Source organism: Aedes albopictus, chromosome 1, assembly GCF_035046485.1.
Source record: "Aedes albopictus strain Foshan chromosome 1, AalbF5, whole genome shotgun sequence".
Classification (NCBI taxonomy): Eukaryota; Metazoa; Arthropoda; class Insecta; order Diptera; family Culicidae; genus Aedes; species Aedes albopictus.
Genome location: NC_085136.1, coordinates 166,550,721 through 166,574,983, shown reverse-complemented (window position 1 = coordinate 166,574,983; position 24,263 = coordinate 166,550,721). Strand labels below are relative to the sequence as shown.

The following is a 24,263-nucleotide window of genomic DNA, read 5'->3' as shown; positions in this document are numbered from 1 at the left end:
CAATACTTTTTTTCGGAATGCCTAACTTTAATATATAGAATGTTTTGGGCTAGAGTCATAATTTAGCTCATTCGAACTATGTTCAAGGAAAACTATTTATTTATTTTAAATTACCTATGTCTCTCATGCGTACATTTCAAAATGAGTATCTCATTTATAAAAAAAATCATGCAGAGATATAAAGAGAAAAAAAATATCGTTTAGCAAATATGCAAGAGCACATCCAAATTCGTACAATGGTACAATTGTAATCATAAGAAAAGTAACGCTATGCAATCTTCCAAGGTGGTAATAAAAAACTGTGGCCAATTCCATTTCCAACCACACATGCAAGCATCCTTCCACTCGAAGCCAAAGTGCCCTCCCAGCATAAAGATGAAGCTTGCCAAATCCCCTCCGAAATTCAAATGAAATTAAAACTCATTCAACCCCTCACGTGCAAACAACCACCATCGCAATTGCCGTTTGCGTTTTGCATGGATTCACACACCACCAAAGCGAATCATGCTGGCGCGCTGCTCCGATTGGCTGCTCGGTAGGGGATGAAAGCATTGGCTCCACCCATTTTCGAACATGAACGCACTTTTCGAAGTTCGCGCCGTTTCGTTCGTTTCTGCTTCGTCCTTTCCGTTCTGGCGCCCGTGGAAGATCCTTGCCCATCGGTGGCCAGAGGATACAAACCGGAGTGCTGCCACTGCCGCCCGTGTCGACTCGGAAGGAACACGTGTATGTGTGAGCGCGTGAGCGAAGGGTGTAGAACTCTGAAGCACAGCGGCAATAAAATCCATAACAAAACAAACAAGCGATTCACAAGTTGTTTGTTAAATGGGGTTTAATGATTTTGTTGTATGTTAAACTCATTTTGTAATTTGAACGCTGCCGACGAGTAAACAACGTGTGTTCTGTCGCTCGGGTGTGTTCTACCAGTAGTGGATATCCTGGTCGTGGACGATGACGGGCGTTGCAAGGTGGTCGGCCGGTAGAGAACGAAACGGTGTTATCGGACGTATCGTAGAACAGTGAGAAGCGAGAGCAGACTGGGATTTAGTTTAGCAGAAGCGTTTGAACACAAGTGTCGGGACACAAAAGGATGGCGATTACAAAAGATTGTGCAGTGGTAGTGATTGCAATTATTTGAATTGGCTCGATGCGGTTTGAAGATATTCAAGTGCGTGGAATAGTCAATGAGGTTTTGAGTGATATTTGGTGATACTTCAAAAATCGATTGTAATTGAGAATAATTGACATAGAAGCAACAGTGATTGGAATAGTAGATTCGCATTTTTCGCGGTTACAATACAATGTCTTCCCCCGATTTGGATATCGATGTTAATGTGGTGTCAAGTCCAGAGCCGAGTCCTCGTGGAGCCGTAGGTTCAGACAGCCCTCGTGGCTTACACAGCGATGACGAGCAAATATCCTCACCGGACAGCTCTCATCCGCACCTCAGCCACCTGCATCATACGGCTCTTTCTAGTCACCTGCATCATAGTGCAACTAGTCAACACAACTATCACAGTATAGCCAGTGGCTTAAGTAATAATAACAATAGCTTCTCGCACAGTCCGGAATCTCGGCTGAGCCCGCCAAAAACTCCACCGTCGTCGACGGATTCCCACTCGCAGTCGGGTGGAGGAGGGCCCCCAACTCTAGGGAAAACCGCAGCAACACCTGGATACACTAGTTTTTCAATTTCGAGCATTCTCAGTCGGAATGAGCCCAGCTCGAAGAAAGGAGTGATAACCCCGATCCCGTCGCTTCCGTTATCCGCCGCGGCCGCAGCTGCAGCGGCGGTAGCTTCATCGAATGCGAACGGAAGTGTCAACGGTGCCGCTAGTCCGCAGGATGTTACAATGCTTTCCAGGTAGGTGGAAAAACTGAAGCTGTGCTACTGAATAATGAGGCGAAGTTATTTATAAATCAGTACTTGGTGAATAACGAAGGAGTTACAATCTGAAAAGTGCTCTAATTAACAGCTGTCTCACAACATTATTATAAAAGTAAAATTAATTTGAACGTAAATGTGGTATCAAATGATGCTCAGATAAGTTTTTCTTTCGAATGTGTGAAATCAAGTTATATTAATATATACATTGTTCGATGTTCATTATATGTCATCAGTGATTTGTGTTTAAAGCCTGTATCCGCAATAATCAAGACACAGAAATACGGCTGTAACTCTGCAATGAATCGGTAAAATTGGTAAAAAAATTGACTAAGAACGTTTTATTTTATGTTTATTATTTGTGCCAAACTTCATAAAAAATCAGTACATCACTTTTAAATGTGGCTGAAAAACAAAAATACGTGCTTTTAGCATTTTGTACAGTCATGACCAATTTTCATTCGCATGATTGTTGGTTCCTTTCCGCTACAGCTCAAAGTACTGTATTGATTGTTATGACATTTCGTAAACAGTTATGATACTTATTAAGACACTTTCTTACAAAATTTCATCCAGTTTCATCATCTGGTTTGAAAGCTACCAGTGTTGATGAGAGTGAGTATGAGTAAAATGTTTCGTGTTTTTCATCTGCGACGCTTGTCTATTCATAGCTTTTAAATGCCTCTGTCAATTTCCATGAAATTTTCACAGAAGATTGTAGATTATGTATATATTATGCCTGCAAAATTCATTTTTTGGAATAAGGGGTGCTCACTAATTGCTGTTCAAATGGCTAAAATCACGGTTAGTCCCAATACCTGTTTTGACTATAAAACTGTTGATAGAGCATCGATTTTTTTTTTTTGAAATTTTACCCATGCAAGGAATGTGTATGAAGAGGCTTGTGTTTAAAATTTTAGCCATTTCCTTTATCAATTTCGAAAGTTACTGTGCTGACAAGCTAAACTAGGTGTTGTACAAATTCATTGGCGCACGTTCTACTATTTCATTACTACAACTAAAAGTTCTGCACCGATTTACATGAAATTTTGCAGGTGAAGTTAACACACCTTAAGATATTTCCAGACCAAATCCACTGCAGAGTTACAGCTGTATTTCTGTGTCCCGATTCTTGCAGATACAGGCTTTATTTTTTTGACACGTGTACGCTCACCTTATTAAACGCTTTCTACGTTCATACAATGTCAAAAACAGTTTTGCTATATTTTAGAATGTGTAAAATAGGACACAATCAGTGTAGTACTCACTCAGTTTTGTAGTGATTTGTAGATTGTAGTTTTGTAAATTCTTCGTTTCCGCAATGAAATGGTGTAAACAGCCGGGGTATTATTATTTCTTGGCCAATTTGATGCTGTTAACAGCAAAACTTTGGGTAACTGTGTTGTTGTGTGCCTTTCCACACAGTTCACAAAAAAAAAAAAAAAATCTCAAGGCAATTAGTTATTTTTAAAATAAAGTATATTTAAAAATTTGGCGAAATTTATTAAAAGTGTGCGAGATTTTACTTCGGAAGCTCATGCTAAGATAGTAGAATAAAATAGTGAAAAGGTAAAAAAAAAAACAATTCATACATATTTTCAAATGGTGAGATTTTTTAGAGTTAAGAAATAGATTGGATGCAAAAGCAGAATATTTGCAGCTGTTTGATGAAGTGACCAAAACATATTTTATTTGCTTCGTTTTTGCGATTTACATTTATTTTTGTTCATTAGTGAATTGGCGATTGCTTGTCATGTGAAAGTGTACGCAAAAAATCCGTGCGACTCAAAATCGTAAAACCAGAATATCCGTTATTCTGTTTTTAGACAAAAACTCGGCAGAGGGTGGATGTCAAGAATGGTAAGAGAGATCTGTCGTTAAGGAAGCTGAGGTGGAAAGAAATTTCGGCCAGTAGTTTCCAAATATACATCACGTAATGTGTGTCCTAAATTGCGCCTGAAAATGTTAAGTCGGATGGAGTAATAATTTAGTGCAGGGGTTCTCAAACTTTTTAAGTGAGCGACCCACTTTCGATTGTTATGGAATTTGGAGACCCACCAACTTGTATTGTCATAACATAAGCCATTTAAAAATGGGCTAACTTTTTGAATAAATACGTTTTATCGATTTCCTAGTTTTTAAAAAACTAACGTTACAAAATTTCTAATACAAATTTAACCAGTCCATGAACTACCCCACACATTACAGAATTTAGGTATTCTAAGTATCAGAAATTTCAGAATCAAAGCAATAAATTTATAGTCTTTGAAGATATAGTGTCAATTTATGCTTCTGCAGAACTTTAACAAAAAATCCTTCAAAATGAGAGGGAATGAAATCAAGCATTTTGTTTCGTGTTTTACGTTATTTTGTTTTCAAAACCATCAAAAATTTTGGGTTGAGAAATGAACAGATGATTTGGTGGAAATTACCAAACGTTCGTAAGTTGTCTTTGGTAATTTGTTTTCTGATTTTTGATATACAAGGGATAGACAAAATGATCGGGACAGGCAAAATTTTCACTTTCCAAAAAATGTCCATCCATTTCGAAAAGTACATCAAATATTCTCTTTTTTTTTAGTTGACCAACTAGTTGTGTATCTGTGGCAAAAATTTGGAAAAGATCGGGCTATTCAGTATGAAATTATAAAGATTTTAGGAAAAGGTATTATTAACCCATAGCCAACTATGAGCTGGTATATCTGGGGATTGAATAAACCGAATGCAACGAAATTTTGACCATTTATGACTTATTAGCTTTGAAAAACATTTGATTAAACTTGAAATTGTTAATAACAGAAAAAGATATAACAATTTTATTTGGTTAATGATTTTTTTTAGTAAATTAGTCTTTTTAAAATATGCATTCCAGCTTTGTTGTTCCTTTCCGTCAAAACATATATATATTTTAGTCATATTTCTATTCTAGTCAATAAGAGAAAATTTAAATGAACAAAAGTTAGCATCTTGAATATTGAAAGTTTGGCTGTTATAATAGAAATCGTTCATCCGTGTTAAGAATTTTAAGTTACATCAAAAGTTTTTCATAGCTTATTAAGTCATAAATGGTCAAAATTTCATTGCATTTGGTTCTTTGAATCCGGAGATATAACAGCTCAAAGTTAGCTATCGGATAGTTATACCTTTTTGTAGAATTTTTATAACTTCGTGCAGAATAGCCCGATCTTTTCCATATTTTGAACACTGATACACAAATAGTTGATCAATTTACAGTAAAATATGAGAATATTTGATGAACATTTCGAAAAGTTATGGCTACTTGAACAATTTTTGGTAAGTGAAAATTTTGCCTGTCTCTATCATTTTGGCTATTCTCTGTATCAAAATATTTCTAAAATTCGAACTGCTAAATTCGGCGTGTAAAGAGGGCCGGATCTAAGGAGGGGCTGGAGGAGGGGGAAGCGCCCTGGGCCCCCACATTTTAGCCCCCCCCCACAAAAACAATTTTGGTTCATGTACAGCTCAAAAACAAATAAAAACTGTATTGCTCATCGCATTTGTACCTCCAAGGGGCCTCCACAACTGCTCGGGCCCCGGGCCCCCGGGCCTGCATGTAAATCTAACTAAGAAACTGAAAATACAAAATTCTAGCAACAACTTGAACACTTTGTTTTTAGAAGACTAGGAAAATCTATTTTTTTTTTCGAGTGTAGAATTAGCATCTAAGTTAAAATACACAATAAAAAAAAAATATTTTTTTTTTCAGAATTATAAACCTTCTGACTGAAAACTTATAGTGTTTTCAAATCGATGTCCAGTTATTATACAAAAGTTTGAATAAGAGTGAAACCTAATTTCTGGAGATTACTGGTGATTCTTCTAGAGAGTATTTGTAAATTGTAAAAACATTCATTTTTTTCATTTATTTAGTTAACATCAAATTCATGATAATACTAATTGTAAAAACATGACATGAATAAATTGGGACGTTTATTACAATATCGCCGTAGCATTCGCGACCCACCAAAAAATAGTCCACGACCCACCAGTGGGTCGCAACCCATAGTTTGAGAAATGCTGATTTAGTGTACTAGGGTAACTTGTCAATTGTTGCACACCTTAAAACTCGCTAATTGTTGCACATCTCATAAGAAAAGCATGGAGAATGCAACAAATGGCAAGTTTTGCAATAACACCGTTCAACACTAAATTTTGTTATGGGATGAGAAAAAAATAACAGGGGTTTGGGACCCTAGAAGTGTCATAGTGAAAGAATTTTTGAAAAATATTGAACCGGGCCTTCGCAGTTCAACCCCGAAGTTTGTATGGAGAACTTGGGGTGTTCAATTGATATGTGCATAAAAACGCACAGTGCGTATATTTAGGCGTTAGGCAATAACAAAACTAACCCAAATACCGAAAACGCCTAAAAATATGGACGGCACGTTCTAATGCACATATCAATTGAACACCCCAAGTTCTTCATACAAACTTCGGTTTTAAACTGTGAAGGCCCGGTTCAATATTTTTGAAAAATTCTTTCACTATGACACTTCTAGGGTCCCAAACCCATGTTATTTTTTTTTCTCATCCCATAACACCATATTTGTCATTTGTTTTGGCCTGATTTGCATCCGATTTCTAAACCCTAGATCTCATGCAAAAGATAATAAGTCAAAGATACTTTGAACATGATTTAAATGAAACTTTTACAAAAATATTTGTTTGTAAACTTAACCCAAAGGTGCATAATTTTCTAAAAAAATGTATATAAACTTACGGCAGTGTCGCTGCCCTACCCTTCGGTTCAGAAAGCCGTGCTCCGAAATGTCAGGAAAGGAAGTATGCATAAAGCACTAATCTACAAAATCCCGGGAAAAAAGTTGAAAGATCTTATTTTACGTGGAAATCCAGCGGTAGACAAGAGGTGGATATAGAAGGATGTTCGTTGAAATTGGAAGGACATTGATAATGACAGAGCCGAATTTAAGAAAGCGACGAAGCAATTGTAGCAGGAGATGGTGAATTTGGACTACAACGACGATTTGCTAGCAACCGCAGATAGCCAAATGACATAGGCTTATCGTATTTAGATGGAGATGGCAATGAGGAAGAAGCAGCATTCCAAGAACATAACCGAAATTTAATCACAACTAACCTACCACAAAAAAAACAACAACAACACGATCGATCGAAAATAGGGAAGAGCAACCCAGATTCATACAAAACCAGTATGTTCAAAACGCTTACCCCAAACAAGCGACCCAAAGGAAAATTACGTTGACCATTTAACTAACAACGCATTCTCTTACAGCTCAATACAACACATCGATTTCCCACCTTTCCCAATCCACAAAACTTAAAAGCCGCAGGGCTAAAGAGGTTGCTATGCATACTCCCAAATTCAAAGGTGTATTATGGACTTGCATGTGAGACTTGGCCCTATGATCCCCCTTGTGCATCAATAAAATAAAATAAACTTACGGCAGTGTCGCTGGAAATTGGGTCGACCAAATTTTAAGATGAAAGCAGTAATATGAACTATATTCTATTGGCTTTCAACTGCTTTTTGCCGAACTTGGCTAACAAACCAAGGAAAAAGTTATTAAGAAAATTAACTCTTGATGTCATCGATTAAAAGTTTGGGGCCACTATCGTAAAACATGGAAAAAGTATTTCGTTGGTATATTTGTCATATTTCATCGAATTTTAATTCTTCTTGGCTTATTTGAAGCATGGTACTTACTGTATAGACATTGAACTACACATATTTGTTAAAATTTGCATACTAAAACTTAACTTAAAATTTCCTCATTTTTTTAAATGTGTTAACTTTACATAACATTTTTATTTATAAAAATAATTGAATACGTTAAATTAAAGGCATCAAATGTAAATTTAGTTAATTATCTTTGAAATGAGTCAATAAGAATTAAAATTGAACTATAGATGACGAAGATATCAACAAATCCCCTTTGCATGTTTTCGAAAGTGACCCCAAACTTTTGGTCGATAACATCAAGAGTTAATTTACTTAATTACTTTGTTCCTAGATTTTTTAGCCAATTTCGACAAAAAGCAGTGTAAAGCTAATAGAAAATAGGTTCTTCGATCTCATCTTAAAATTTGGTCGAAACAATTTCCAGCGACGCTGCCGTAAATATTTTTGTAAAAGTTTCACCTAATTTATGTTCGAAGTTACTTTGACTAATTACCTTTCGAATGAGACTGAGGGTTTTGAAATCATACGCAAATGGGCGATATATGGGCAAAAAAATTACATGTTTTTGAGAGGGTGACCCCAAACTTTTGATCGGGAGTGTATGTTTCGCAGTCTTTCTGAAATAGTCCATGCAAACATTATTTAGGCTGACACTAAGTCACACCCACCCTCGGAAAGTGTTAGTGGAATTTAGAATTTGGAAAGGAATCAAACGTGATTTATTGATGAAATTCGAAAAGTTTAAGGTAAAATCTAAGTCACCCATTTTTTAAAAAAATCAGAAGTGTTCCATAATGTTGCACTATTGTTCGTGTATTTTTTCATCATCTGATGAGTCAACGAGCACAGTGACAATGAGAAAAATTTTATTGGCTTTGCCTTATTAAAAAAAAAAAAAACTTTCATAATTCGTAGGTGAATTACAAAATTGGTTTAATTCTTAAGATTAAAAACAAAGTTAAAATTCAATTATTCTTGGACATGAAATTGGTAGGCGATGTTCCTGAAGAATGTGTAGATTCACGGTCCGACAATTTTTTTTGCCCAGCTCCAAATTTCACTTTTTCTGATTGCTCCCGACTAGAAACTCATAAATGTGAAGTTTTGACCCTCCCCCTCCTGGGAGAGGGGAAGGGGCGTTGATTTGAAATTATGGAAAATCTAAAAATTCCGAGGTTTTTCGATCGTCTAAATGCACGATATCAAAAAAGGAAAAGGTTGGCCATGGTGTTTCAGGGGTTTATTTACGAAGATCCGTTAAGCCATTCTCGAGAAACGGTGTTTTTACGAAATGATGTTTTAAAGATTTCTTATTTTGCACGCAAAGAATCCAACTATTATGTGGCACAATTGCTGATTTAACCATGCCGTTTAGCATCATGGTGTCTTCGAGGAAGTTTTCCACTACAATAACGTGCTTTTTTTAACCTGTTGGTAAAAATGATCAATCCCCCAAAAAGTGAGATAAAAAATTTACTTTTTGAATTTTTCAAGATACAAGGTTGATGTCTTCACAAGAGTTGTAGAAAATGCTGTTCTGAATAACTTTGTCGAAGACGCCAAATTCGTAAATCCGTTAGTTTTCAAGATACGTTACGTTTTGATTACCGACGGCCATGCCGACGGCCCCTTGGGGTGGTAATTTTCCTCAACAACTTTTTTCACTTTTGATTCCATAATTCTATTCTCACAGTTTCCTATAGGTCAATCATTTTGACTTTCTAAATAAGACAATTATTTGTACTTTCGCATTTGTATGAGGTAATTTGCTTACAATTGCCTATAAAGTAGTGCGGGGCAAATAACTTGAAATAAATTGACTTTGTACCATTAAACTATCTTTTATCGTTAAACTATCTTTTATCATGTGCGAACTTTTTCCTCAAGTATGGGGCAAATGTTCGCATTGAAGTACTTGCATTAAAAGCTTTATTACTAGAGCTACAAAAAGAACTAGATAAAATCCAGTTTTGAAGGTTACATGATAGGGAATCGTTAAACAATGAAAAACGAAATTATTGTCTTTCCGCTTAGTAGTTATTTTGTGAAGACTGTTAGGTGCGAACTTTTGCCCGCACTACTTTATAGGCAATTGTAAGCAAATTACCTCATACAAATGCGAAAGTACAAATAATTGTCTCTTTTAGAAAGTCAAAATGAATAACCTATTGGAGACTGTGGACTGTGAGAATAGAATTGTGGCATCAAAAGCGAAAAAAGTTGTTGAGGAAAAAACCACTTTCAAGGGGTCGTCGGTATTAAAAACGTAACGTGTCTTGAAAATTAACGGAGTTACGAATTTGGCGTCTTCGACAAAGTTATTCAGAACAGCATTTTCTACAACTCTTGTGAAGACATCAACTTGGTATCTTTAAAAATTCAAAAAGTTAATTTCCTATCTCACTTATAGGGGGATTATTGATCATTTTTACCGACAGGTTAAGAGGCACGTAATTGTAGTGAAAAACTTCCTCGAAGACACCATGATGCAATACGGCATGGTTAAATCAGCAATTGTGCCATATAGTAGTTGGATTCTTTGCGTGCAATATTAGAAATCATTAAAACATCATTTGATAAAAACACTGTTTCTCGAGAATGGCTTGACGGATCTTCGTGAAATTTTGTTGGTAGTTGCGCAACCCCTAAAGCTCCGTGGTCAACCTTATCCTTTTTTGATATCGTGCATTTAGCCGAAATGGCGATCGAAAAACCTAGGAATTTTTCAATTTTTCAACATTTCAAATCAATGCCCCTCACCTCTCCCAGTAGGGGGAGGGTCAAAACTTCAGATTTATGAGTTTCTAGTCGGGAGCAATCAGAAAAGGTGAAATTTAGAGCTGGGCAGAACAAAAGTTGATTGTTTGTCGCACCGTGTAATTAAACTAATGGTATATTCTAAGAGGTATTATACAAGGTTACCTATAAGTTTTGAAATAACTGAAAAACTTACTTTTTAATAGTTCGATGTGACAGCAAAACGAAATCTAAATTTGAAATCTGATATCAACTGATATCAATTTACTGCTGAATACAAATCGAGTTTTCGATTTGCTATCATTTTGTTGTTGGACTCTGCTTGGGTTATCTGAAAACATTTGTTAGGTCTATGAAAACGTAGATAAAAGTCGACAAATTTGGAGAAAATCTGTAAGATATTACTGAAGGATTCGGCGACGCCGAATTTTACCTTAGCTTAGACATATACTTCATAGAATGCTAATGTTACTGGCAGGCTTACTGGCGTTTGTGTTGAAATAGCGATCAATGAAAAAGCTTGTAAAGTTGTTTAACCTTCCTAAGATGTTAGGTTTTTCGCACCACGATGGCGGTGTAGTGCACGAACAACGTGCCTATCTGGATCATATTGATAACTTGGAACACTTGTGATATTTAGCGGTGCGAATGAGACCTTTTACGAAAGCGCAACCAGTTGAGTTCATGGAACTTTGAAACGCTAACCAAATTGAGTTCTCTAGAGTTCACCAGATTATTTAATAATCGGATTCTACGCCCAAAAATTAGACGAAATTCAAAATTTCATCATTTTTGATGCAAGGGAACTACTCTTAAGATGCATTTAAAGTTCGAATGGAGAAACATTTTTATTCGGGATGAACTGTCAGTAATTTAAATTGTCATTGTATCCACTAAATATAAAATTGTTTTCCTTATTTAACTATCAAAACAAAGTATTGATAATAAATAAAGTATTGGAACACAATAAAATCACGTTATACTTGAAAAAAAAAAAAAATGATCTCTTTTGATTAGGCTACAGAAAAGAGCAGTATATAGACTAAACAACCCAATTCTCTCCAATTGGCGAAAATTGCGCCAATAGCGACACATAATGGCACGGATTCCGATATTAAATTTTTAAACTAGTTTTCCTAAAGTAAAAACATTTCGAGAAAACTAAACATAAATGACGGTTTACAGTTCAAATAAACAAGATAATAAAAACAAACAACAAACCTTTCGAATCCTTGAGAAAGGTCCAATAAGGACCGAAACGTCGGATCAAGAAAGCATATAGGTTGTTTTTATTCTCCCAGAAGACTGAAAATCCAGCAACATAACTAAAGACATCCAACATACAGTCGATCACCTTTAAAAAAAAAATGATTGAAAGTGTGGCACGAACATCAATGAAATATATAAGTAATCCATACTCTGTCTCACTAATTAACTGGGAACTAAATAACTAAACAAGAAGATCATAATTAGTTCTTTACGCAAAAAATCATGTCATTGAGAATCTTAAATAGGCATAGTTAGGATCTCCATTAGGAGAATGTTTCTGATGATAGTTATACATAAACCGGCAATGGGGTGGCGCACTTGAGATCTGATATACCATATCCACCGTAATGCTCCTTCTCGAGTGACCCGGATGCTTGTCGGCTTGAATTCAACACGTCAACTGCAAATGTTAATTCGAGGTGCCACGTCGCACCAAATTTCGGTTGAAAAACATCCGGCCCACTACTACCACTACTAGGTACAGCTTAATCGCCTTAACTCGTTTTCCGTTTTGCGCCTCACCGGAACTATCAAATTGTTGTGAGCTGAGCACTACCGTGTGGTCGAACCCCTAAAGGTTAGATTTCCTTTCTCTCACATACCCGATGACGACGACGACCCCTAAAATTGCGAAAAAGCACCCCAATCGACAAAATGGCTTCCCCGCATTTATGTACACACAACTTTTATTCCCGTCGTCGTCGTCGGTTCCCAGTCTCCTCTCGTCAGCAAGATCTAGCATGACATCTGAATAGAGCGCTCGGTGTGCGGTTCCAACAAATTTTCCGTCGGGTCTGTCCATGAGTTGGTAGCAACAGCAGCACAACAGCAACAACAACAACAACTTCGGAGGAAAATTATACACCCAGTAGCAATTACCCTCTCCCTCGGCTGCGCTGCCTGCTGGCCGATTGCTTCCGCAAAATATGTATACATGTTTGCTTAACTTTTTCTCCTTTCATGTTATCGCCATTGGAGTGAAGGATATGCATCGGCGTTGCTGGGATCGTTTTATGCTTGGGGGTTTTCAGGAATTCACCAAAAACCGTGAGCAATATAGACATATTGAGAATCAAATGAAGTTTTCACCATATTTGAACTAGTACAAAATTTGGACGCATACAGCATCGTTTTTTACAGTTTACAGACAGCCATTAAGAATAGCACACCAACCTCAACGTGACGCTCTGCCGCATGTCTATTTCCAAACACTCCGCCATCCGCATATATTGTGGATTTAGCACTAAATTGGTGTCGGAAGTAACTTCATTGACTTCCGCCGCCTTTCCTATGCGTTAAACATAACGTCGGAAGTAGTGCGCTGTATAGTAATCTGATGCTCTTAACCTTCCAGGACGCGCGCCATCAAGCAACCGAAACTGCACCGCGCGCACGAGCGAGGTTTTTTGGTGGTGTTGTACTTTTTACAACAGCGCGCGCGCGGAAGGGTTAACAGCGCAGTACTTCCGACGTTATGTGTAACGCATAGGAAAGGCATCGGAAGTCAATGAAGTCAATTTAGTGCTAAATTCACAATACTCACGCAGACGCAGTGGTCTGCCGTGGGCAAACAATTGCATTAACACCCCGTGCCATCTTGGACTTTTGGATATTTATTTGGGCGAAATTCCAGAAAAATAATTTGATGAAAATCTTCGAAATAGTGTCTGGCGGAGATCGCTGGAACAACTGCATTTCTTTTTTTTTTCTTTTGGAAACTAAATATTTGGAATGTGCATATCAAACTAGGCCAACACCCAAGTTTTCATAATCTCTGGTCCGAGGACTGTTTTAAAAAGTTTTAAAATTTAAACTTGCATGGAAACGAATTATTAAAACCCTAAAGTGGATATTGTGTACTGAATAAGCACACAAGCAGTGGATCCCAGTCTCAGTCAATTTCGTAGAATGTTCTCAGAACATTCTACGGAGTTGACTGAGAATAAAAGTATAAATCGGAAAAACATGAAAAATATACACTTGCTGAGCAAAGATGTATGAATCTTCAAATAAACATAGTTGGTTAAGCTTTTTTGGAAAATCCGATGATTTTTTCATAAAAGAATTCTTAGTGAACCAGCGTCTGGCTGAAAGCCTCTTTAATAAAGAAAAAAAACTACAAGTGAACTTGCTTCCCGATGGAATTCTGATGAAATTCATTCAATATGATGATGGTCTTGTTGGCGGAGTTCTGGCGGAAATTTCGGCATCAGATGAATACATGCGTTCGTGGGCTATTGTTAGAAATTCTTTTAGGATTCAACAGAAATTACTGTTTTCAGAATTCTCTAGACTTTTTCAAGGTTGCACTTTTTGGCCTCCTAGCCCTTCATGAATATCTGGAGGGATTTCTCCATTATTTTGCTAGGAGGTACAAAGCAAATTGCATAGCATTGATGGGTTTTCCATTAGAATTGTTGGAATCATCAAAAAGGTGTGAATGCCTCTGAATTCCTGTTTAATAATTTTTTTCGAGATTTTCAGTCATAAGTCAACAGAAGAGAAGAATTCGTTCAAAATTTCTTTCGTAGATTCCACATGGTTTTTAAAACATTTTGTTATTTTCTGCCTTTGGTGAAAATCTAGATCGACAGGTGTGATCTCTTGTGAAGGTTTTTCGTATCCAAATGATTTTGTTTTCAGGATTACGTCAGAAATTTTTCGACGAGCAGCCATAACGACTACGTTCAGAAATTTTATTAATGATTTTTAGATAACAAGTTATTTATGAGAAGTTTCTCATGTGTATGTTAAAAAACACTTACAGTTTCTTTTTTACGAAGATTTTTAAAATTTCTACAAATTCATAAAAAGCACCAGAATCGTTTTTCAAAATAAGTTTCGGAAAATAACTTTGCCACAGATCAGAGAGTTTGACCGAAATTTGGGAAACATTCTTTCTAATGAATTCTGATCGAAATTGCTTCTACGGGTATCCAAGGGCTCCCTCGTCACTGCCTCATGCAACTATAACGTTTTATTGCTCTGACATTCACACTCGCTACCGAAACACGTGTTCGATGAACAAATTGAGATTTCAATTATGAAAAGAAATCCACGTGCTGCGGTGGGAATCGAACCGACTCCCAATTCGTTAGACGGGCGCTTCTTTCCTCCATGCTACGGAGCCACTTGACCATGTCCGTTTCCTGAAGGCACAGAGCTGAACTCGATTCCACTAATGCACATGGTTGGTTCCTCAATTTGTTCGTCAAACACGTGTTTCGCTTGCGTGTATGAGTATCATAGAAATCAATTGTTGTGATTACCACTTGGCTTGGCTAGCCTAAACAAAAATCGATAAATTGTCATGCAAATATGTTCAGCCAAGTAGTGAGTTCTGTTCTGGGTGTTTTAAAAACTCCCTTGAATGTAGGCCATCAAATCTACACGCGTTACTATTTATTTATTGCTGGTATAACAAATAAGATTAGTATACTTACCTCTCTGAAATCGCTCAGAAACACCTCTTCGGCTTAAAGGAAGCCCACTGAATTCACTAAAATGCATTGAGACCCCAAAGAAAACCCCCCATGAACCCCCGTACAATTCTTTTGAACTTTACTGAAGCTCTCAGAAATCCACGGAATTCCCTTAACTTTCCGGAACTCGCGCGGTTAGCCACCACTGCCAGCATCACGCTAATGCTGAGTACAAAAAGCGATTTTTTTTCAACGTGTTGTACAAAATACAACAGCGAGATCGCTCGAGGGTTAAACGCTTTGAAATCTCATAAAAACATGAAGCCCCTTAAATATTTATGAGGCCTCTAAAACCTCCGAAATACACGACAGTGCTTTCGAATCTCACAGAAAATCTTACTGGGCCCGGTAGCCTTCACATAAGCTCTACTGAAGCCCCCCGAACCTGCTCAAAACGTCTTATACTTCTCAGGTAGGCTCCATGAGAATCCCGTACACTTCCCTTAAAGAAACCCTTCTTAATACTCCTTTGAAACCTTCGAATATCACTAAAACGCCTTGAACCCCACAAAAAAAAAAAAAAAAAAACCAGAAGCCTCCGCAGACTTTCCTTAAATACTAATGAAGCACCCTGAAATTGTCTGATGACCTCTGAAATCCATTGAAACACCTTGAGACCCCCATCGCACACTTTCCTTAAACCCTACTGAAGGCCTCTCAAACCTCAGGAATCCACTGAATCAAGCTCTGATATCCACCCACTAGAACGCTTTGAAATCCTTCAGTACACACATGGAGACCCCCGAAAACTGTACTGAAGCAAAATGAAAATGCATTGAAATCACTCAGAAACCCCGCTCCACGATCACCTATGAACACTTAAATCCACTAAAATGCGTCAACATATTTGGAAAGGTCTGAAAATTTCTCAATAAACTCCTTAAGACCCCTGTAATCTTCCAACTCTACTGATACTCCTTGAAGGCCTCCGCTTAAACGCCTTGAAAATCATTTGAATCCCCCATGAAGCTCTCATAAAGACCTCTGATGCCCCCTGAAACCCCGATAAACCCTCCTGAAACTCCTTTCAAGCTTCAGGAATGCTCCTGAATTTTCTTAACCACTCACATTGTTTTATAACTGTCGTAGAGCTAATAGAAAACTTAGCTGAGAAACAGGATGTGTCCCAGTGAGGAAGTTACGCCAATAGGACGTGAAGGCCCTTTCACTTTTATGCTGGTCGGCCTTGGCGGGGTGAAGAACTCCATAACTTTCTATTCACCATGGCTTTTGTGTTCGAAAGCAAGGTCGCAATCTACGAATGTTTGTGGCAGTACAAGGCTCACGTGACAGCGAAGCTTGGGAAGAAAATGTGCTGCTTCCAAGGATGGAAGAAAATCACTTCAAGTGATAAATCGGATCATGTTACGAATCATGATAAATTTTATTCATCACAATTTATTTCACTTATGCTATGATCGCGCGATACCTTTCAACTGCGACACATTTGAGATCTGATCATAATCACTAGATTTCCATCCTTGGCTGCTTTTCTGTGAAAACGGCGCCCCGGATACAGGAACAGCAAGTTTGAGCGATTCCGAGCGGACAAGAGAATCCCCCCAAGGACATTTTGATGACCAATAGTCCTTGAAGAGGTTTTGAGAACCGTCATAAAACCTTATGGCTTGCATATTGGATTTATGATGGCTCTAAAACCTTCTTCAAAAAATTGTTACTTTGGAGGTGCAAACGACGGTTTCATACACCCTACAGAATAATGGGGTTAATGAGCGGATGAACTGCACTCTGGCGATACGAAGGCCTTAACAATGGCTACCATGTGGGAGGTTTTGTAGCAACAAAGATGCGTCCATGCGTGGAATGTGGATTGCATTGATAGCGATACGGTCGTGAAGAGTGACCACGCATTTCGTACCCTCTTCTAAAATTTGTTACATCTAGATTCCGGAGGTTTGTCAACAGAAATTCAGAGGAGTTTTTAACGGAAGAAAACCCCAACGACTCGCGGTGTTTGACGATACCGGAGAAGAGTTCAGAAGCTTTTTAGAGGACGACACAGTTGAGCCGGTGGTACAGCAGCTGAAATGCTGCTTATTAGCAGTTCGATAGGAAGGCTGAACTACTACGAATTCTTTGTACCGACTTTTCAAACCCTCTAAGCAGAATACCCTCTGCAAATGAGTGTAATCAGTTTCGTACCTTTTATTTCCATAATTGGCAGTAGGGCCAAGAAGCGGAATGATTGGAGTAAGTGATAAGCTGCCATGCGAGATGAGATGAGAGACACTCTCCGTTGAGGTTGGTACCACCGAGGCGTATCGCTGTGACCAATAGACGGTTTATCATGTAACGGCTGCGGCAACGATCCATGTTTGTGGTAGAAGAAGGACGGACGGTACAGAGTACTTGGTCGTATACGTGGACGACTGCAGGGATCTTGAAGGATGTGGAGACGGTGACGCGATGCTTGACAACGGAGATCAAAGTGGCTGACGGAAATGATGTGAATAGCGTTCTTGGGAAGCGTATAGAACGTGAGGTGTAAGAAAGTGTGATGAAGACCAACCGGAAGCTGTTCTTGCAAGATTAACTCCGAAGAATTGATATGGAGAAGTGAAGTCTTTCTCCGCTACCTCAATGGTGCGGCTCAACACACTTATTTTTTATTTAGACGTTCGGTAATTTTTTGAACTGGATTTGTATTGTAAATCACGGAAATAACTTGGAAATAACGATAACTCAGTATATTTTTCGGAGTTGTGCTGGAGTTCAGTAATTTATTTTGTTTTGTTACCGACTACGGTAGCTGCAAAAACTATTTTTTTCGGATATATTGATACTTCACCGAACACAGCTAAAAGTCAGTATCAGTATGTACCGACTTTCAGTAATAAATGTTCTTTTACCGAGTTTTCAGCTAATTCTAATATAAACATGCAACTAGCGCGCAACCAGCTGTCAAAAGAAAACAAAAGACTCGCATCTACCCGCGTTCGGACTCTTGTTTCTGCAGCTACAGATTCATTTCCCGCATGTTTTAAACAAACTTCCTCCGTATATATAATAAACTTGAGTAATCACCGTGCAATATATAATAATTGGGTTGCATTGGCTTTTCTCGGTGACAGGTAATATTAAAACAGCGTTTTATACGTTACGCGTTTCGGCCTACTATTCTTCAGCCTTCCTCAGACGCCTACAATACATTTATTAGACAATTACAATTTTCGTCAAATTCTTACAAAAAAGGGGGGACACTTACAACATGCTGAATGCGACCTTACAGCTTGGTCTGTCACTATTAACTAATTTTATCTTACTATACTACCAGGGGAACATCCTACTCAGCATGCACTTCGTTCGTTTCGTTATCGGTACTGTTCGTGTTTTGCGCCGTTCGTGTCTGCGTTCGGGTTCGTGGTTCCTCACGAAGCCGAGCCAATAGTCCGTTGTACGTGGAGTTAAAATTGCCGCATTCTCGTTGGAGGTTCACTGTTTGCTGATCGCCTTGCTTTTTTATGTGAAATACCTCCGCGATCATCCTTACCTCCGGGTGTTCGATGCGCTCCAGTACTGTCGTTTTCTCGAAGTTGAACACGTGGCCCTCTTCGATGGTGTGTACCGCCAAACCCGATTTTGGATTTCGGTTCCTGCAGTCGTTGCGGTGTTCCGCCATCCGTACCTCCAGCATGCGTTTCGTCTGTCCTATGTACACTTTTCCATCGTCGGTTCCACATGGTATCGAGTACACTACCTTCGTCTGCTTCCCTGGTGGTATCGGGTCCTTCATTTGGCTAAACACCATGTGTTTAATTTTGTTCCGTGGTCGGGAGGCTAGGATTATGTTGTTCCGCTGTAGGGTTTTCCTAAGTTTTTCACTCAAACTTGGTATGTAGGGAGCTGACACAAACTTTTGGGGCTGGTCTGCCGTACCTGCTTCTTCCAAACAGTTGTAGTGTTTGTGTACACGTTTCTTTCGTACGCGATTTACGAACCATGTGGGGTAGTGGTTTTTCCGCAAGATTCGTGTCGCGTGGTTTAGTGCTTCCGCACGTTTATCTCCACAGGATAGTTTGATCGCGCGGTCAATGAGCGCGATCGCCGTATTTTGTTTGTGTTGAAATGGGCTTTTGGATTTGAAATCCAGATACCTACCGTCGGGTTGTTTGGGAAGCCACGACGTAGTAATTTTGTTCTCGGCACGTTCTAGCATCATGTCCAAGAATTTCATTTTCCCGCCCACTTCATGTTCTACTGTAAACTGTAGACGATCGTGGAAATTGTTGAACGTGTCTACGATCGTTTGAATGTGTTCCCTTCTCGCGACACACATGCAATCATCTACATACCGTTTGTACACCCTCATTCGTATTTGTTTCGCCTCCAGGTTCTTTATGCACTCCTGTTCCAGTTTCTCCATCACAACGTTGGCGATTACTGGGGATAGTGGCGATCCCATCGGGACTCCGTACGTCTGTCCATATACCGTACCTTGGTATACGAAGAAGGTTGACTCGAGTACTACCTTTACCGTCTTCATAAAGCTTTCCTTGTCTATGTTTGTGTGGGTTTCTAGCTCGGTCCATCGTTCCTCTAGGCACATCAGAGCGTAGTCCACTGGTACATTTGTGTACAGCGATACCACGTCCAGGGAAAACAGCTCCTCTCCTTCCTCTGTCTGCACTCCTGTTATTTCGTTCGCGAAATCGAAACTGTTGCGGACGTGGCAATCCGTTTTTCCGACTACATTTCCTATTATGTCCGACAGGTATCCGGCTATGTTGTAGGTTGCCGATCCTATCGTGGAAACAACTGGTCGGAGTGGTCTGTTTTCCTTATGTACTTTCGGTAGTCCGTAGATCCGAGGTGGGTTGCAGCTCGATTCTTTCAATCTTCTTTGGGTTCGGAAGTCGATATATTCCTTTCTACGCCATTCATCGATGATACCGTTGATTTTCTTGACGATCTTGTTCGTAGGATTTGTCCGTAACTTCTTGTACGTGTTTTCGTCATCGAGAAGCGTTTTCATCTTCCCGTGGTATTCTTCCGTCTCCATGATGACCGTTTTGCTGCCCTTATCCGCTCGTGTGATCACCAGATTCGGGTTTTCCTTCAGGTACTTTCGGCTCTTGATGACATCCTGTTGGATCCATTCCTCCGGATGGTGACGGGGTTGTCGATGATAGTTGATGTGGTTGATCATCGCATTGGAAACATCCGACCTTATCTCGTCCGCGTTTTCTTTGTTCTGGATACTTTTCTCAATACTTGCCACAAGCTCGATGTACGGAAGGTTTCTGTTGTTCTCCACGTTGAAATTTGGTCCCAACATGAGAGTCCGTTCCAAGTAGTCGGGAATTTCCACAGTCGTCGTGTTTTCAATCCAATTGGATTCGCCATTCATTTCTGTTATCCGGCTCGTCTTCATTCTCGACATTTTTCTCATCTCTCTCGTTCTCACTTTTTCGTAGACGACTGCTGTCTTGTCTTCCACCATCTTACGTATTCTTCGTGTATCCCTTTCGTCGAACCTTTCGTCCATCTTCCGGCTCATCGCTTGTTTTATCTTTCTTGTACTTGCCATTGTACGTTTGGTATCAGCTATCATTAAACTCAGAAGACGGATTCGGTGTTTGAACATCACTTTCTCCAGTTCTCGGCAAGATGCTTCATTGTCCATTTTGAGATTGTTCTTGGTTCTCAGACATGGCGGGACAATTTTGCACCTTCTGCAGTTAAGCAGAAACTTCATCCTGTTGTTCGACTTGGCTAGGCTGATCGACACCTTCAGAAAGCGCCAGATTGAGCGCCTGCTGTCTCCTCCATACTTTCGCTCAATTTCGTTGATTAGCAACATCTTTCTTGGCCAATTGACTTTTAATAAACTTGAGTAATCACCGTGCAATATATAATAATTGGGTTGCATTGGCTTTTCTCGGTGACAGGTAATATTAAAACAGCGTTTTATACGTTACGCGTTTCGGCCTACTATTCTTCAGCCTTCCTCAGACGCCTACAATACATTTATTAGACAATTACAATTTTCGTCAAATTCTTACAAAAAAGGGGGGACACTTACAACATGCTGAATGCGACCTTACAGCTTGGTCTGTCACTATTAACTAATTTTATCTTACTATACTACCAGGGGAACATCCTACTCAGCATGCACTTCGTTCGTTTCGTTATCGGTACTGTTCGTGTTTTGCGCCGTTCGTGTCTGCGTTCGGGTTCGTGGTTCCTCACGAAGCCGAGCCAATAGTCCGTTGTACGTGGAGTTAAAATTGCCGCATTCTCGTTGGAGGTTCACTGTTTGCTGATCGCCTTGCTTTTTTATGTGAAATACCTCCGCGATCATCCTTACCTCCGGGTGTTCGATGCGCTCCAGTACTGTCGTTTTCTCGAAGTTGAACACGTGGCCCTCTTCGATGGTGTGTACCGCCAAACCCGATTTTGGATTTCGGTTCCTGCAGTCGTTGCGGTGTTCCGCCATCCGTACCTCCAGCATGCGTTTCGTCTGTCCTATGTACACTTTTCCATCGTCGGTTCCACATGGTATCGAGTACACTACCTTCGTCTGCTTCCCTGGTGGTATCGGGTCCTTCATTTGGCTAAACACCATGTGTTTAATTTTGTTCCGTGGTCGGGAGGCTAGGATTATGTTGTTCCGCTGTAGGGTTTTCCTAAGTTTTTCACTCAAACTTGGTATGTAGGGAGCTGACACAAACTTTTGGGGCTGGTCTGCCGTACCTGCTTCTTCCAAACAGTTGTAGTGTTTGTGTACACGTTTCTTTCGTACGCGATTTACGAACCATGTGGGGTAGTGGTTTTTCCGCAAGATTCGTGTCGCGTGGTTTAGTGCTTCCGCACGTTTATCTCCACAGGATAGTTTGATCGCGCGGTCAATGAGCGCGATCGCCGTATTTTGTTTGTGTTGAAATGGGCTTTTGGATTTGAAATCCAGATACCTACCGTCGGGTTGTTTGGGAAGCCACGACGTAGTAATTTTGTTCTCGGCACGTTCTAGCATCATGTCCAAGAATTTCATTTTCCCGCCCACTTCATGTTCTACTGTAAACTGTAGACGATCGTGGAAATTGTTGAACGTGTCTACGATCGTTTGAATGTGTTCCCTTCTCGCGACACACATGCAATCATCTACATACCGTTTGTACACTCTCATTCGTATTTGTTTCGCCTCCAGGTTCTTTATGCACTCCTGTTCCAGTTTCTCCATCACAACGTTGGCGATTACTGGGGATAGTGGCGATCCCATCGGGACTCCGTACGTCTGTCCATATACCGTACCTTGGTATACGAAGAAGGTTGACTCGAGTACTACCTTTACCGTCTTCATAAAGCTTTCCTTGTCTATGTTTGTGTGGGTTTCTAGCTCGGTCCATCGTTCCTCTAGGCACATCAGAGCGTAGTCCACTGGTACATTTGTGTACAGCGATACCACGTCCAGGGAAAACAGCTCCTCTCCTTCCTCTGTCTGCACTCCTGTTATTTCGTTCGCGAAATCGAAACTGTTGCGGACGTGGAAATCCGTTTTTCCGACTACATTTCCTATTATGTCCGACAGGTATCCGGCTATGTTGTAGGTTGCCGATCCTATCGTGGAAACAACTGGTCGGAGTGGTCTGTTTTCCTTATGTACTTTCGGTAGTCCGTAGATCCGAGGTGGGTTGCAGCTCGATTCTTTCAATCTTCTTTGGGTTCGGAAGTCGATATATTCCTTTCTACGCCATTCATCGATGATACCGTTGATTTTCTTGACGATCTTGTTCGTAGGATTTGTCCGTAACTTCTTGTACGTGTTTTCGTCATCGAGAAGCGTTTTCATCTTCCCGTGGTATTCTTCCGTCTCCATGATGACCGTTTTGCTGCCCTTATCCGCTCGTGTGATCACCAGATTCGGGTTTTCCTTCAGGTACTTTCGGCTCTTGATGACATCCTGTTGGATCCATTCCTCCGGATGGAACGGACTCTCATGTTGGGACCAAATTTCAACGTGGAGAACAACAAAAACCTTCCGTACATCGAGCTTGTGGCAAGTATTGAGAAAAGTATCCAGAACAAAGAAAACGCGGACGAGATAAGGTCGGATGTTTCCAATGCGATGATCAACCACATCAACTATCATCGACAACCCCGTCACCATCCGGAGGAATGGATCCAACAGGATGTCATCAAGAGCCGAAAGTACCTGAAGGAAAACCCGAATCTGGTGATCACACGAGCGGATAAGGGCAGCAAAACGGTCATCATGGAGACGGAAGAATACCACGGGAAGATGAAAACGCTTCTCGATGACGAAAACACGTACAAGAAGTTACGGACAAATCCTACGAACAAGATCGTCAAGAAAATCAACGGTATCATCGATGAATGGCGTAGAAAGGAATATATCGACTTCCGAACCCAAAGAAGATTGAAAGAATCGAGCTGCAACCCACCTCGGATCTACGGACTACCGAAAGTACATAAGGAAAACAGACCACTCCGACCAGTTGTTTCCACGATAGGATCGGCAACCTACAACATAGCCGGATACCTGTCGGACATAATAGGAAATGTAGTCGGAAAAACGGATTTCCACGTCCGCAACAGTTTCGATTTCGCGAACGAAATAACAGGAGTGCAGACAGAGGAAGGAGAGGAGCTGTTTTCCCTGGACGTGGTATCGCTGTACACAAATGTACCAGTGGACTACGCTCTGATGTGCCTAGAGGAACGATGGACCGAGCTAGAAACCCACACAAACATAGACAAGGAAAGCTTTATGAAGACGGTAAAGGTAGTACTCGAGTCAACCTTCTTCGTATACCAAGGTACGGTATATGGACAGACGTACGGAGTCCCGATGGGATCGCCACTATCCCCAGTAATCGCCAACGTTGTGATGGAGAAACTGGAACAGGAGTGCATAAAGAACCTGGAGGCGAAACAAATACGAATGAGGGTGTACAAACGGTATGTAGATGATTGCATGTGTGTCGCGAGAAGGGAACACATTCAAACGATCGTAGACACGTTCAACAATTTCCACGATCGTCTACAGTTTACAGTAGAACATGAAGTGGGCGGGAAAATGAAATTCTTGGACATGATGCTAGAACGTGCCGAGAACAAAATTACTACGTCGTGGCTTCCCAAACAACCCGACGGTAGGTATCTGGATTTCAAATCCAAAAGCCCATTTCAACACAAACAAAATACG

The 24,263-nt window shown here is 39.9% G+C and overlaps 2 protein-coding genes across 2 annotated transcripts in view; one reads left to right on the top strand and one right to left on the bottom strand.

The window, feature by feature from the left end:
- Positions 1-307: 307 nt before the first annotated feature.
- Positions 308-24,263, top strand: part of LOC109415596 (homeobox protein Hmx) — a 232,438-nt gene continuing 208,482 nt past the window's right edge. The window contains exon 1 of the mRNA XM_029862047.2: positions 308-1,864. Coding sequence (XP_029717907.2) covers positions 1,302-1,864 — 563 coding nt within the window. The 5' untranslated portion in view covers positions 308-1,301. The remainder of the gene's footprint in view (positions 1,865-24,263) is intronic.
- On the bottom strand, positions 20,517-23,001 carry LOC115260525 (uncharacterized). Its single transcript, XM_062845746.1, has 2 exons — positions 21,405-23,001; positions 20,517-21,053 (listed from the first exon to the last, which is right to left on the bottom strand). The coding sequence occupies exons 1-2, from the start codon at positions 22,911-22,913 to the stop codon at positions 21,036-21,038; spliced, it is 1,527 nt and encodes a 508-aa protein (XP_062701730.1). The 5' UTR covers positions 22,914-23,001; the 3' UTR covers positions 20,517-21,035.

What these genes read in the sequence shown, in the direction of transcription:
- LOC115260525 (XM_062845746.1), bottom strand. Translation starts at nt 22,913, where the DNA reads ATGGAGACGGAAGAATACCACGGGAAGATGAAAACGCTTCTCGATGAC.